The sequence below is a fragment of the Candoia aspera genome, chromosome 2 (assembly GCF_035149785.1).
Source record: "Candoia aspera isolate rCanAsp1 chromosome 2, rCanAsp1.hap2, whole genome shotgun sequence".
NCBI lineage: Eukaryota > Metazoa > Chordata > Lepidosauria > Squamata > Boidae > Candoia > Candoia aspera.
Window position 1 is genome coordinate 64422568 of NC_086154.1, and position 16603 is coordinate 64439170.

Sequence of the window (16603 nt, forward strand, 5' to 3'; positions counted from 1 at the left end):
ACACCACCACAATGTCCTGAATAACTCCAGTCTTCTCCCTTTGTTGCTGGTCTTATCTTATCCCCAGCCCATCATTTAAGTCTTGTGTCATCACTTCCTGTCCTGGAATAAAATAGGTTTTTTTTCACAATCTGACAGTATGCCACCAAAATATCATACTGTGTAAGATTAACACTGCCATCCATTATACTGGTACTAAATTCATATTATCTGTCATGTGTGCAACCAACTATGTGCTTTGGGTGCTATCCACTGTTTTGGAGGCAAGTATGTTTTAGATGTGTTTGAAGATACAGGCACTCCTCCCTTCTGGTCATTAGTCTTCACTGCAACTATCCCTCCCAGCAGTTATCCTCTTTCTAACCACTATGTTTCCTGTGTTCCTTTCATTCTGGTCATATTCCTCCACCCTATTTTGGAATCAATCTCTCTTTATTATTCTACCTAGGTACAAAAAGAAGAGGCAGGTTCATTATTTTATTCAGAGAAGAAGTGGACCATATTTATGCAATAAATTCTATACTTGCATAATTCCAGAATGTTTTCAGGGAACAATCAGCTTTCACATTTTTCCTCATTTTCACATTTTTCCTCAATGTAGCATCTGAAAAATCATGAAGGTTGACAAACTGGGCATTTGTTATTTGCCATTTTCTCTCTATGTGTCAATTTCTCACTTTCCTTGAAATAATTGTTTACCCAGGATCTAGTTATACAATTCTATAGGACTTGGTTAACCATTATATCAGGGTCTCTCTCCCTGCTCACAATTATTTTTGGTCTGACGCCTCCCTGTGAGTGTTTAATCATTCCTGTCTGAATATGCTGGAACTGTTCAATTAATTCAAACATTTTTGGAGACAATTGTGTGCCACTGGAAAATCTGATGGCCTTCTTGGAATTTGCCCGAACTGGATCTGGGAGATAAACCAACCTAGGAAAGCATAGGGTTGTTCCAAGATTGGGAATTACAATCCCTTTAACGCTGCTCTGTTCCAGTTGGGGGATGTTCTCCTGCTGGCTAAAGATGTGAAGACAGATTATAGCAAAGTTATAGGAAAAGACCAATTGGCGTACATATAACAATTGGTATAGTTGCAAATCTGGGCCATGCAGTTTAGCAGGCAACAGCAATAGGGATTGGCCGTGCTGAGAGCCAATTTTATGGTGGCATTGTGTTGTACCAACATGAAGAGTAGAAAATTCTTTAGATCATTGTCACTTTGTTCTGCATTTTTTCTGGAATACAACTGTTAATTCTTTGCCTTAGGAAATTACTGGATTGTGTGAACCTTAAATGTTTCTATTTTAATTACCTGTCTCTAGTACATTTTAGCTTGATTGCTGTAGTATATTTACATTGCGTGGCCTTGAAGTCATTTTAGAAACAGTAGTTGTTCAAAATATAGTGGCTGATTTATTATATTAGGTCATGAATACAGAGCACATTAGACCAATTACTGCAAGAATTACAGTAGTTTCCAACTATTTCCAACTTAAACTATAGGTTTGGTATTGACCTTTATCGCCTTAATAGCCTAGGACTGTGTATGTCAGACAATTCACCTGTCTGCAGTTTTCAACAACTGAGAATTAACAAAGCTGTATCCTGAGACAAGGTTTCTTACTTATTAACATTGTCAGTTTCCCTCTTGTGGATCTATATGCTTGGCCTTTGAATAAGTGGTTATTGTTAAATTGCTTGATGCTCTAAACATCCTGGTGTTTTCTGCATTTACTGCTTCATTTTATATTTGTCCTTTATTGCTGCTCTTTAGTTTGTATTTCATTCTGGGAACTGTGTAATTGAAAAGATGTGTGTGTGTATGGAAATACTTAAAATTAAAATGTATCCTCAGAACACAAAAGAAAATATTAATTCCATTTAACAAAAGGAATTTAGAAACAGTTGAATATATATTTTTGGTGGCTTGCTAATCTGATTTTGTTTTAATGGAGGTTTTTCATTGTTATAAATATTGGTGTTATTTTTAAAATGTTTTCATCCAAAGCAAGAGTTGTGTTAGGAAAGCTTGCTTTTGAAAGGCAGCGTAGTTATCTTTTAAAATAAATAGTATTCTCAGCTTGAGTGTTTCGGAAGCACAGTATTATACTGTAGCATGTTTCTTATCTCAGAGAGTGATGGTAATTCACTGGGCATAATAGAAACCATAGTAGGCATGGAAAACCAGACAGCCTTTGGCCTTGAATCCCAACAACCCTAGTCAGTGTGGCTCATTGCAAGGATTGTGCGATTGTAGTCCATCAGATATGGAGAATAAATATTGTATCAGCCTAGAGAATATATGTTGTATAACCCTAGAGTAACCCCACAGCTACTTATCAATTCAAAATTTTATCTAAATATCATTCAGGGATTTTGAAAGTGGGGGTGAGAAGCTCCAATATCTCCTATCCATGGCTAAATTCAGATCGTGAGACAATTAAATCTGGTTTTGTTTTTGCGCATTAATGATGATAAATTTATAGTTTTTCCAGTCTTGAAATTCATTCTACAGTACTGTCGATAGAATGCCCAGTGCCCAGTTGAATAATTTTCTCCACAGCTTGATCTCTATGAATGTAAAGGCTTCTTGTAAAGTTGGAAATAAGTAGGGGCTTTAAAACTCAGGAGTCCAAGAGAGATGAGGACATTGCAGCAGGAGGGAAACTAATGCTTTTCCCAGAATATTAATTCAAGAATGTAATAATGCTTTACATTCTGGAAAACATGAGGTAGTAAATTTAACCTGTACAAAACGTATCGTTGTTTTCTGAATAGTTATCAATTGGGTATTCAATATAAAAGATAAATATGTATCATTAAAGTTGTTGTTTATTCGTTTAGTTGCTTCTGACTCTTCGTGACTTCATGGACCAGCCCACGCCAGAGCTTCCTGTCGGTCAACACCCCCAGCTCCCCCAGGAACGAGTCCGTCACCTCTAGAATATCATACATCCACCTTGCCCTTGGTCGGCCCCTCTTCCTTTTGCCCTCCACTCTCCCTAGCATCATCATTAAAGTACACACGTTTTTCTCATGTAACAGTCAGCTTTTCCCCTCATCAATAAATGTGTTTCTTTTTTTTTTTTAACGTGCCTTCATTTAAAATTGTGTAGAACTGTTGAGAAAAATTCCTATACAGGTATACACTTTACAACCCTAATTGGGACTGGCAACTCTGTTGCTCAGCAAAGTGGTCATTAAGCAAAACATCACATGACCACCTGGCTTAGTGACAGCAGTTCAGGCAGTTCTGGTTGTGGTTGTTAAGCGAATCACCTGTGGTTGTTAAGTGAGACATCACATGACTGCGACTTGCAAACTCCTGCTGTCTTCCCCATTAATTTTCTTGTCAGAAGCCAGCTGGGAAGGTCACAAATGGTGATCACATGACTGTGGGACGCTGCAACAGTTGTTAACTGTACAGCAATTTGTCTACATAGAAAAGACATTGACATCCCAGTTGTCAATGGAATTACACTGGAACTTAATTAGCTATTTCAGTCCCTGGGTATTATTAGAACTGACATAAGTAAATCTTCTGTCAGACTATATTAGTGCTTTCGTTAGGACTACTACTACTATTATGAAGAGGGGAAAAATGACTGAAGAAATTGGAGACAAGAGGTTTGTCATAATCTAACCTGGCTTGTCACAAATACATAGAATCTAAATCTTTGCTGGATATATATAGCAAAATAAAAGAGACACCTGCTGCATAAAGCCCAGCTACAGAGCTGGAAAATAAAGTAGTAAAGCTGGTAAGTCCTAAGAATCCCTAATACAAATGAAACGCACAAAAAACTGAAGTACATGTACAAAGGAAATACATCAGACAAGGTTGAGACTCCCTGGTTCAGCTTGATATAAGCTGTACCTTTTGGGCAGAGAGCCAAGAAGGAAAAGCTGCTCTTATAATCCTCTGGGAGAAACATGGGTCACATCTGGATGGCTAGAGGGGTCAGTGTTTCTGAGCTCACCAAGTGTTTTTAGATTAGAACTATAGCACTGCATCCTTCCTCATATCTTTGGCAGATGCCTGGGCTTCAGCTTCTTGGAGGGAATGAACTAGTCCTGTGGAATTCAGGAAACTGGTTTATCCAGCAGCTCTAAGAGGGAAATACCCTTGTTCCTTTCTGTGACGCCTTGACTCTTCCCTGTGGCATCTGAGCAAGCAACTTGGTTTCTGGCTTAGCTGCCAAGTTTTGGTGCCGCCCTCCCTGGGTTGCTCCTCAACTCCCTGCAGCTCTAATTGATGGGTGGAAACCTGCTCCGGGGATTTTGGAGTGAGGCGCCAACAGAGTTTTGGACTGGCGTGGGCACAGGGAACTAAACAAGAAATTTCAACAACCAGCTGTCTTACAAGAAAAACAAGCATTTGCAGTTTTCTGGGACCAGGGAAATAAAAAAACCAACTGATTTAAGTAGGAAATATATTCCTTGTCCAGTCTGGTGTTGTCCTAAATTGCAGTATCTTTTTCAGTCCCCTTTTATAATTTGCTAGCCTAGGTCTGTATCTTGAAAATTACCCACATATACCTAAGTAGGTCCCTGATAAGGGATTAAGCTTATAGTGAGAATGAGACTGCACTAAGGGTCAACAGTTTAGTGGACTACTAAATTTCTTCAGTGCTGCTCCAGGATAATTCAAGGAAGGTTTTGCAGCAAAGAACTCTGGTACAAGACTGGGTTGTTCCGTACCTAGTATGGTGCATTCTCATCTGGTTTCCATCAAATCAGTTAATAGCCAGTAGATTTTCTGCTCTAGAAAATGAAATATAGTAGACAGTGATATCCAAGAGTTAAGAAATTGATCTCCCAATAGCATACTAATGACAACAAGTTATGTCAGCTCCGGTGAACATGGAATAAAACAAGAAATGCAATCTAAGACATATGAATATTAAGGTGTTCCTGAGCTGGTCACTATCTTACCACCCCAAACATTTTTAATATAGGTTTTCATGCACTGTACTGGATAATGGCAGTCCAAAAGCAGTAAGATTTGAGGAAGTTGACAAAATATTTGCATTTGGAACATAGCAAGACAGTACTCTGCACTGATCAGTTACACAGAAGTATTGCTCTTAAAGCATATATAAAGCTTCTGACTTCATGCCAGAGCTATATTCTTAAGAACACACTTTTTTCTTTAACTTTACATTTTTCAGTTATACTGTACATTTAATATCTCTATTCAGCACATACAGCATACAACCTGATACCAGTTGGCTTGGGCAAGTCCAACTCTACATGCAAGGAGGTTTTCCTCATCACTCAGGCTTTCTTTACCAATAGGATATGCAAAGCTCTGTTTTAAAAGAGAAGCTGCAAAATGATTGAAAACCCATTCATTCTCCTTTTGCTGGCTTAAAGAATATTCTTGGTATAGGATTATTTTCATTTTCCATCCATGGATTCCCAAAAGTTTCTCAAGATGATTTCTTATTTCCTAGCCTACACTTCCCCAAAAGGGGGACACCCCGCAATGCATGTCCTAATTTCTTCTTGTATTGGCTTATCAGCTTTTAGAGTTTATATAACAACATGCACGCTATCTGTTGAGAACATCCATTAGAGTACAAATGCCAAAAATACTAGGAACAAAAAGCATTACAATGGAAAGAAAAAATAGCAGTCATGGAGCCAGAAGATTTAGGCAGATATTTATTCAATACATCGCCAGGTTGTGCTTCCATTTCAGATTTCATTATGTTAGAAAGAACCTTCAAGCCTAGAACTGGGACACCAAGCAGCAACAGAACAAATATGTCCACAGCATTGTTTTCGTTATTATGGAGAAACTGACCATAAGCCAGATAACATTGTCCTATGGTATTTTGATGGCTGAGCCCAAATGTTTTAGCTTGATTGTGCTTTTGTCTCATAGGCCAATGGAACTGGTGCTGTTGCTTCACTTTCCAGACCCAAAGAAGGATCTCTCTTAGTAATTTACAATACAAGACGACACAATCACATTTTAACTGGAGCTTCAACCTTGGCACAGCATGAGGGCCGGCCAGATGGATAGAAAACAAATGCTATAGAGTGGAATTCCTGGTAAGGTAGATGTTTTAAGCCTATCTTTCTAAGTATAGCAAGCCAAGTCTCAAATTATTAATGGACTAAGATTAAGCCTCAATAAGGAATAACCTTCTATGTATTCTTCATTTGTTTTCCCCACTGAGCCATATCAAGAAGGTTGGCCATAGCTCCCAGTTACACTTAATTCACATTCCATAATTAAAAAAATAACTTCTGTATTGACAGGCAGTGCCAATGCTGGCCCCATGCAGGATACAAAAAGAAAGCCGTTTGCTCTCCAACACAGCAGTGATATAGAGGCAACAGCCTACCTGGATTGACAAAAAGTTCCAGATGTAATGCTGTGATTCCATTCTGTGGTCAGCAATCTGCAAAATCCTGTATGTTACTACAGGAGGAAACTTCTGGGCTGGGTTAACAGGCTCTTTAGCTTAGACATTCCTTCTACTAAATCTTATAGTCCATGTTGCAGTATGGGGCTTCTACCCATTTGCAATCCCAGCACAAGACCTTTCTCAAATATAGCTCATTTAGATTTTAGAAGATTCAGCTCTCTCAATCCAAGGTGATTCTGAATTGTTATCTCTGGATTCAGCTGGGAACTGCCGGAATTCACTCAGCTGTCTTTCCAGAGCCTGATTTCGATGGTACATCTCCATGTAGCTAGCCTGAATCTCACGCTGATAGCGCAAGACTTTTTCTTTTTCCTCTTGCCAGGTTTTTCGCTCCTGCTCAAAGTTTACAGCTTGCAGTTGGGCCTGGCGCCTTTCCCGCAACAATTCTGCCCATAGCCATTCAGTTCCTTCTGTACTCTCACCCTGCATTCCCCGACATTTAGAATCATCGGTTTCACAACCCAAGAAGTCCTGGCATGCTTGCATGGGAGAATCCCTAGAAGGAATAGGGGAGCCATGATCTGACAAGGGCTGGAAAGAGTCCCCCACATGTGTCAGCTGTGAGTCCTTGGCTTGCAACTCTGTTCGGGCGTCCCGCAGCTGTGTTTTCAAACTGAAGATTTCACCCAATTTCTGGGCCATCTCTTCTTGGGCATCTCGGAGCTGCTGCTTCAGCAATGAAATTTCTGCAGTCTTCTGACACACCTGTGAAAAGATGAAGATGAGAAATCAAATTAACAAAGAAGCAGTAGAAAGATAGGAGAGTCTATGAAATGGTGGAATTATTTTCAAATGCGACTGTCAGTGAAGCAACAACGACAAGCCCAGATACAAAGGGAGATCATCGGATAGCTGATACCGAAGGTTTTTCTGTGGCTTTACATCTGAAACCTAGTTCCATGGCTGGACAGATCTCCAGTACTGGCAGTAACCTTGCCAGCTATCCAATGAGAGTGTATCTGCTTCATAAAGAAGTCCAAAAGCTCAGTATAATTGGCCGCTTGCACTCACGGACAGGGCAACATGGACATTAGAACCAAATAAAGATAGTCCTTTTGTGCATACTTCTCACCTCCCACTTGGTCTCCTCCAGTTTTGGACTGAGGCGTTCTGCCTGCTGCTGCTGCAGCCTCAGCTCTTCACAGTGGCCCTGTTGAAGGTCCAGTTCTTCCTGCAGCCTCTTCTTTTCCTGCTGTACTTTGTAGAGTTGCAGCTGAAGTGCTCTCTGGCTGCGCTGGGCTTGGTGCATGACCTGCTGCAGCTTGGCCACGTACATCTGCTTTAGCTCATCCAGCTCTTCCATCCAAAGACGCTGTTTGTCCTCAAACACCTACCAGAATAAGAGAAGATTATGGTGGGCTCATAAAGATTAGGTTTCCTAAGGAACATCACATCCATTTCTCTCAGGAGATGGCATAAAAACCACATCTATACATAAAGCACTGCAGTAGCTGAGAAAGTCATCTGCCTGAGATTTTGCTGCCTGTTGGAATTAGCCAGTTCCTTACAGCCAAGCTGATTAAAGGAATATGAAGAGGCAAGATTAAATTTAGTGCTAATTAAACTTAAATTCTGGAAGAACAACACTTTTCCTATAAATTCCTTGCTGCCCAGCATTTTATAGATGGCAAAACGAAACATATCCTGATGATATCAGTACTGTGGTCGGTCTCCAAGACTGGATGACAACACACACATGCATTGTTCTGATCTCTTGAAAAACAAAACCCACAGATAGGCAGCAACATAGCAGCCTTCCCCAACCTGGTATTTTCTTGAACTTCTACAATGGGAAATATAACCCATCATAGCTGGGTCTGAGAAAGCTGTTGTATATTTTCCATCTATTATATTGTTCTCTCTTTTGAATTCTCATTTACAAATAAAGCATGGGTTTTAAAACAAAACATGTCAGGAAAAATTGTGAAGACTAACTCATTTGATTGCCTATGACACATAAGAATTGTCAGTCAGGGGAAGGAGGTTGGAGGCAACATGCCAGCTAGCTAGGGCTGCAGTCCTGTTGAGCAAGGCTCACTATACATGCTCCTGTCCTGGGAGAAGGATCCTTATGAGGAGGGAGGTTTAAGCTTCCCTCAGTGCTGTCTTCCCCCACCTTGATGGTTAGCTCAATGAAACTACTTCAGAGTGCTCAGCTCTGAAGTGATGGCTCCCTAGTGAACCAGCTTTATTTAGTTCTTCCATTTCTTGATGGGGTATGCAAACTAAACACTGTACAGAGATTTGTGAACGAACCTCAGAGGAGATCTTAATGGGTCCCCCATCTTTAGTCTAAGCAATCGGGCAGGAAAGCATTACCAAACTATTCGTTTTTAAAAATGGTTTAGGTCATAGGAATAGCTAACATATGGGCTAGTAAGATATGTGAACAAATTTTCAAGGTTATTTTAAGACCTACTCTGACTACATTAAAAAAAATACGTATTTCTGTTGCCTCAAAATGTCCAGTAATGTTCCTGAAAATGCTATTAAGACCAACAGCCAAAACTGGAGCACCAATTCCCAACTATCCAGTCTGCTTCACAGAATAAATTTGTCACCAAGGCATCTTTCAAGGTAGCCCATCTCTTTAAAAAAACCACCACCTCCCACTAACACAATAGCTACTGCAAACAACTCAGGCAAGTCACACAACTCTTCCTACGTAAACTCTCTTTTCTGTGACTCTGTTATAAATTACAAACACAATCAGATGTATCTGTGAAATTAAAAAAGCAGGTTGAAGACTAGACCATTGACAGGATTTGCTTCAGCATGGGTGTGGAAAGCAGACACAAGAGCTTCAAAGTAAGATTCTTGCAAGCAAATCAGAATTACTTGCCTACTTGCCCAAACATATGTTACTCATTTGTGGCACACTGAAAACATGAAAAAAGGGGAAAAAAGCAACCAACTGTATCTCTATAAAAGCTTCCTAGCTTCATTGTCTTGAGGCAATTCTTATAGATCAGACGTATCATGAAAGTGGCTATTAGAAAGCTTATAGAAGGGTTAAAGAATGGATAACACTATCAGTGTTATCCACACTATCACTATCACATGAGGTATGTGAAGAAACTGAGGATGAAGCAAAGTCAAGCAGGCTAATTGAGTTCATGATATCCATAAGACCAAAAGATGCCTACTAAGAACATCCACCCACCTGTGTGAAGGGATCATCATTTTCACTCAGATTTCTCTTAAGCTGACGGAGCTCCATGCCTTTTTCACTCAGCCGGTCCTCAAGCTGCTTCACTACATCTTCCAAAGAATATGTGGGCTCATATGGAGGGGGTGGTTCCCCTGAGCTCTGTAGTCGGCTCAGGCTCTTGCAAGACAGTGGTGCTTTCTCTACTGCCAAAGGATCCCGTGGTCCCCAAGAAGCCCTATCTAAGGAACCACCAATGTGGTTGATGTGTCCTATGGAAGCACTCAGCTGGTTTGGAGTAGGCTTGAAGTGGTGACTGTACGTGGGAAAGCTTTGAATGGAGTTAGTGCCCTCATCAAGACTGATGGTGTGCAGCAGATGGCTGCGCAAAGGTCCACGTTGTGAGGAGCTGCCAGTACTGCTCTGAGTCAAGATCGTATGCAGACTCCCATTGCTCTTTGACATCTTCTGCCCTTTGGTGGATGACAGGCCCTGCATGGACAATAAGCTCTTCCCAGGCACCACCTTGAAAGCTGAGGGCCTGATCCGACACTGAAAATAACACATCGGCCGTTAGCAGTTACATCAGCTATTGTCTGCTGAATTAGTGTAGCAGGAGAGTTTAGCATAGCAGGAATACAAGGAAGAAAGCATATTATTATCATATTTGTAGAGTTAGCCATTTAAAACAAGTCACTTCCCTCCATGTTCAACCCTTCAGTTTTTTTCAGCTGCTGAAAACAATAAGATCTAAGTGGTAACCACTAACTTTTTTCCAGTCAGGGTGGGGGTAGGGGGAGAGATTTCCTTTGCAACAGCTTTCCAGAGATTAAGCTGTTCTTAACTACAAAACTTGGAAAATAACATCTCCTAGCATTAAATAACGATATTCTTGAGAAGAATTAAGCAGTACATGTGACATTAACAATAGCACTACTAGCTCTGCTTCTGATTGCCAGACTGGCATTAGCATTTAGGGTGCTGTTTCAGAGCCAGATGGAATCCTTCAGTCACTTTAGAGATGAAGGAAAAGGTTCCTCTGTTCCAACTCTGATACGGATGATTGTGGTTACCTATCTCAGAAACAATAGCTTTGTTTAGCTTGGCTTTTCTGCTATTTTAGACAGTCTCCTGGAAATGACAATATAGTTTATTCAGCATATCTGAGAGTTTGGCACCAGTTCTCAACCAAGTAATCATTTTCACACTTTTCACTTCTGGCATAAAGAAATCACATTGCAAGAGCACCTGCACTTAACACCAAGGCCTTTGAGGCATCTCTCCTTTAGATACCATAAGGCTAAGCTGAGCTGGAAGTGGAGGAGTAACAACTGTGTATGGATCAACAGGTATTTTTCATGCTAGCAGCAGCAGCATGCTAATCTCTGAACTAACAAGTGTTGAAGTTCATAAAGAACTGGCCGTAGGCTGAATGTCTGCCACATGGACATTCCCACTCTAAGTATCAGTAGCCAGTTCAGTTGTTCTGTTCAGTGGAGATTATAATAAATTCAGTTCCACTGATCAGTTAGCTTTTCGGTATTCACACACATCACACAGCCTTCCCACAGCACATCTACCTACCTATATACTACTAAAAACCTTGTGTCTGTTTGTTACTTTGTAACCTTTAACTGGGCAAACACATTTTATGACATAAAAATTATCATAAAACATTCCTTTGGTCAACTCCTGATGTTTGACTGTGCTATACAGTTCAACATGGGCTACTTTCAAGGCAGATATATCTCTGAATGTCTCCCTGACTTTTAAAGAACTTTTCCAGTACATTAGAAGCTCTGCCATTGTTGAAGGCAGTGAGGAATCTGGTAAGGAAATATCTCTGAAACAACCCAGTGGGTCATGGGTTGTCTAGTGCTAACTATAAATCCTTAAATTTAATATCACAAACTCAGAAACACTCTCGATCTACTAGACAAAGAGAAAATATATTTGTTTCATGCTAGGAAACTTTTAAAAAAACTGTTACCACATTCTTGAAGCCCATACCTTGTCAAAACGTCCACGTTCAGGCAAAGAACTCTTGGAAAAATCTGCCCCTCGTTGATTGTCCCTGAAGTACCGCTCAGGGGACTGGTTCTCCCGGTCACTCTCATAATCCCGTTTAAAGCCACCACCAGATGACTGATGCTTCTTCTCAGCCCAAGCATCCCGCTTGCCCCCATGTAGGTAGCCAGAGACTTCACGTTGTGGTATTCCTTTCCGGAGCAACCCATCTGGCTGACGCATCCGTCGCAAACCTCCTGATGCAGCTGGCGAGAAATCTTGTTTCTCTACTAGACTGCCCACACTGCCCATATTGCAGTTGTTGTCAGGCTCAGAATCCAGAGAATAAGGATCAAAGAGACAATGGCTGAGGTCACAGGTCACATGAGAGGCCTGTGCTGTTGCCATGGAGATTTAGAGATGATTCCAGCACTGCCAAAAGAAGTTATATACACAAAATTAGTGATAACTTGGATCCTACTAGCCCCTGGGGACAGACTAAAAATCTATCCCAGTCTATTCCTGGCAGTTAAAGAACATCACCAGTTAATCAAATTGCAGGGATAAGAAACTAGTGGTCTTTCAGGCTTAATAGTTTTAATACCAAACAGAACCCCCACTTTTCCAAAGTTAAAAAAAAAACCACTCAAAGAGAGCTCAACTCTGCAGGAACATATCTGTGTGATTTTCTCAACAACAGTACCAAAGTGGTTTGCCGTTGCCTTCTTCAAACACCACTGCTAACTTTGGACTGGCTTCTGCACCTCTGTTTTCCTGAGGTGCTTTACTCACCTCCTGATAACCACGTCCAAATGCTGCCTCACCAGGAAGAAACATTTCCAAAAAAGCACTAAGGTCCACCCAGTTCAGGCCCAAGTGGCTGTTGCTCACTTTCCATGACATGCTGATTCCTAAATCAAGCTCCTCCTCTTGCCCTAGGCAATATTGGCATTGTATGTACAGCCACCAGCTCTTTACTGGTCAAAATGAATGATCTTGGGCTGATCTGGAAACAGGGTCTTCCTAGGAACACCATAAGCAAATGATAATCACTGACCATTTCCCCCGCCTACTTGGCTTCGTATATATAGCTCTGCCAGCAGCACAGTAAGTAGTTAAATGGCCAGGCTGCTCCTGACCCAGTGCTGTGCAGAATTCCAATTTGATTTTATATCATTTTGTCAAAGTGATACTGGTGGTGCAACTGGAATCCCCCCTTCATAAAGAACAAGGCATTTATTCTTTCCACAGTCTAATTTAGCATACTGAGTAGTCCATAGTAAAAAAAAAAAAAAAGAGGAGATATATCAGATTCTGATGGTCTCTTCCCCACTGTTTTGGCTTCCAGGCTTGCTGCACATGGGGTTCCCAGGACCATCATCACAGACCCTTTCAAGAACATGACTGTCGCAGTGTCTCTGTGGTCACATGATCACGATTTGGGCACTTGGCAACTGGTTCACATTTATGACTGTTGCAGTGTCTCATGGTCACATGATCACCATTTTCAACCTTCCCTGCTGGCTTCTGGCAAGCAAAATCAATGGGGAACCACATGATTTGCTTAACAACCACCTGGCTCACTTAATGCCTGACTGCTGCAAAGTCATTAAATCCAGTCAGATTCATTTAATGATCGCTTCACTTAGCAACCAACATTCCAGTCCCAATTGTGGTTGTTAAGTGAGGACTACCTGTATAGGTTTCCACTCCAAGTCCAACACCCAGAGACTGTATACCAGTCAAAAAGAGTGTGGGGTCTGATGTCAAAGCCACTGCCCTGGGTTTCATCAGTAAGAAGAAGGAGTTACTGAGTACATCAGTAAGATGGCACCCGAAGATGAGCTGCTGAGAGAATGCCTGAGGTAGCAGCAGACATGGAAGGAAGACCAAGCAGAGGAAGTGCCATGGCAAGACAAGACCTTGCATGGGATGTACCACTGACAGATAGCTGACGTGGCTGACCTTGGGAAATCCTACCAGTGGCTGGAAAGGGCTGGACTAAAAGACAGCACTGAGGCACTGATCATAGCAGCACAAGAACAGGCACTAAGCACCAGATCCATAGAAGCAGGGGTCTACCTCACTAGACAGGACCCGAGGTGCAGACTGCGCAGAGAAGCCTCAGAGACAGTCCAACACATAGTGGCAGGGTGTAAGATGCAGGCAGGAATGGCATACACTGAACAGCACAACCAAGTAGCTGGCATTGTGTACAGGAACATCTGCACAGTGTATGGGCTAGAACCTCCTAAGTCCAGATGGGAGATTCCACAGAAGGTCATGGAGAATAACAGGGCTAATAATAATAATTTCTGGAATTGCAGTAAGGCTGCCATCTCACCATTGCCAATTTAAATGAGCTTGCTGACAAATGTTGAAACTCTGACCTCAGGAGACAATGTCCCTAAGCACTACACAAGCTCCTTAATGATTATATAATTAATTAAATCAGCAATCCAATAACTAATATATTGCTCCAAAAAAAAAACCCATATGGGAAGAAAGGTTTGTCAACAGATACAAAAACATCCATAGCTGAATGGGCAACAGATCCCATGATTCCCAGTTTTCTCTTTGTAAGGCCACTAAGCCAACTCCAGTCAATTCAAGTGGTCAACATCAAGGCAATATGAGAGGTTTCCATGGTAGCCATCTTCCACACAGCTTTTCTTGTTCCCACATGTGCTAATGCTATAATCTGTTCCAAGTAGGTTTATGGCAGAGAGCCAGACCAACTTTAGCAGATGTTGTCACTGTTCTGACAAAGGAGTAATCCATTTTTAACATATGCAACTGGGACCCCAATTTCAGTAAGGAGGAGAGGGCAGGAGCTGAAGTCTCTGATCATAAAGTTCCTTTCTCAGCATCACTGGCAGAAAGGTGGGGGGTACATCCCAGATGCAGTGCTGACCCAGATTCCTATAGAATGCCAAACCCACTTCTCTGTTCCAGAAGGTCACACCCCTTAACTTCCAATACCCTGTGTATAATGTAAATAAAAATCATCATAATCATGGCTCTTAATTGCTCACACGTGTGCATGTGCACACACATGTGCGTCCTATCTAACAGTTCAAGTTGCAAATTGTCACTGTCTTTTAAAGGAATCAAGCATCACTTCCTAGCAGCCAAGTATGCATATTCCTGAGAGGAGGAAGCTGGCAGTGAAATGAAACCAGCAGCTGAAATTCATGCTCTGCATATTGTTGGGAATTCAGCATTGTGTGGAGGATGCAGCTTTTTCTCTTCTTTAGTTTGCTTTATCTGGTCACTTCTGAATCTTCCACCTGTTCTGAAATCTTTGAATGTCCCTTTATGTGCATCTTGAAGAATATGCCTTGGTATATTAAATATAATAATTATTAAGACCTATATACATATATTTCCATTACACAATTTCCTTTCAGGATAAGCAACATTATGCAGAGTGCAGAAAAGGAGTAAGAAATTGTAAGCCAAGGAAACTGAAGGCAAGAGAAAAGAAAAAGGAAATATAGCAAGCTTCACACACACATGCAAAGTTGCACAGCCATCTATAAGCAAAGCATAGCTGCTGTTGTGGGGGAAATGCGCACTTTAATAAGGAACCAGAGCATTTGGAGATTGTTGAAACAAAGTATTTTTATTGGCATGCACAACTACAGCGATCACTGGGCTCCTTGCCAAAGGAATGCAGAAGAGCCTTAAACAAAACGATGTTACCTTTGGTTTGTTACATAGGAATAATTAAAAAAAAATTGTAAATCATACTATGGCCTCTACAACTGGAATGGAGCATCTGATAATACAATGGATTACCATACTATGATGCCTCTACATTCCTCTAAACTAAAGGGACTCTATTCCTGCTCTAACTAAAGATACTAACACTCATGTACCATAAACAATAGCATTTATTGTGGCCATTTACTGCCTCCTTTCACACTATAGAAAGACAACAGTCTGGTTTTTGTTATCTGTCTCTTTTCCAGGTGCCTTGGAAATTCATGAGAGTTTTTTACTCTCATGATTTTTTTTCTCACGCTTCAGCCATAGCCATGACATATGTCATTAAACCTCCACACTGTAATTTAACATCTCTTCAGTTACATCTACACCTGCAGCCTTTTTCAATCTATTCACAGAATTTTTGACTCCCTTTTCATCATTTTTTCTTGGACATTAACATTTATAGAATTTGTTTCAATTCCATTCTTCAGCATATCATTATCATTCCATATAGATCTCTAAGATACACTTTCAGATTCCTTCACTTTAGTTTCATCCAAAAACATTATATCCCTTTCATTTTTAAATGAAACCACTCTACTAGAGGCTCCTTCTTTAGTTCCTGTAGAGAGTGAAGAGGATGACCTTGATGGAGAGAGGAGAGATCCGTTAAAGCAGTGAGGAGAAAACATGGCTTAAGCCCAAATCATGCAGAAAGTAAGTTTAAGTGTCTCAGACACCCACCTAATTCATATAAGAGGGGGAGGAGGTGAAGCATAATCAGATTTGCAAGATTTTGTTATTATTCGTTGTTTATTCGTTTAGTCGCTTCCGACTCTTCGTGACTTCATGGACCAGCCCACGCCAGAGCTTCCTGTCAGTCGTCAACACCCCCAGCTCCCCCAGGGACGAGTCCGTCACCTCTAAAATATCATCTATCCATCTTGCCCTTGGTCGGCCCCTCTTCCTTTTGCCTTCCACTCTCCCTAGCATCAGCACCTTCTCCAGGGTGTCCTGTCTTCTCATTATGTGGCCAAAGTATTTCAGTTTTGCCTTTAATATCGTTCCCTCAAGTGAGCAGTCTGGCTTTATTTCCTGGAGGATGGACTGGTTTAATCTTCTTGCAGTCCAAGACACTCTCAGAATTTTCCTCCAACACCACAGTTCAAAAGCATCTATCTTCCTTCTCTCAGCCTTCCTTATGGTCCAGCTCTCGCAGCCATATGTTACTACAGGGAACACCATTGCTTTAACCATGCGGACCTTTGTTGTCAGTGTGATGTCTCTGCTCTT

General features: G+C 41.1%; 1 protein-coding gene and 1 long non-coding RNA gene across 2 annotated transcripts in view; one reads left to right on the plus strand and one right to left on the minus strand.

Moving 5' to 3' along the window:
- Positions 1-8353, plus strand: part of LOC134489402 (uncharacterized) — a 279530-nt gene extending 271177 nt beyond the window's left edge. The window contains exon 2 of the long non-coding RNA XR_010067119.1: positions 7273-8353. This is a non-coding gene — a long non-coding RNA (uncharacterized LOC134489402). The remainder of the gene's footprint in view (positions 1-7272) is intronic.
- N4BP3 (NEDD4 binding protein 3) overlaps positions 6256-16603 on the minus strand; it is a 30507-nt gene continuing 20159 nt past the window's right edge. The window contains exons 2-5 of the mRNA XM_063292051.1: positions 11603-12031; positions 9608-10144; positions 7517-7774; positions 6256-7149 (exon numbers count right to left, since the gene is read on the minus strand). Coding sequence (XP_063148121.1) covers positions 6580-7149; positions 7517-7774; positions 9608-10144; positions 11603-12007 — 1770 coding nt within the window. The 5' untranslated portion in view covers positions 12008-12031 and the 3' untranslated portion in view covers positions 6256-6579. The remainder of the gene's footprint in view (positions 7150-7516; positions 7775-9607; positions 10145-11602; positions 12032-16603) is intronic.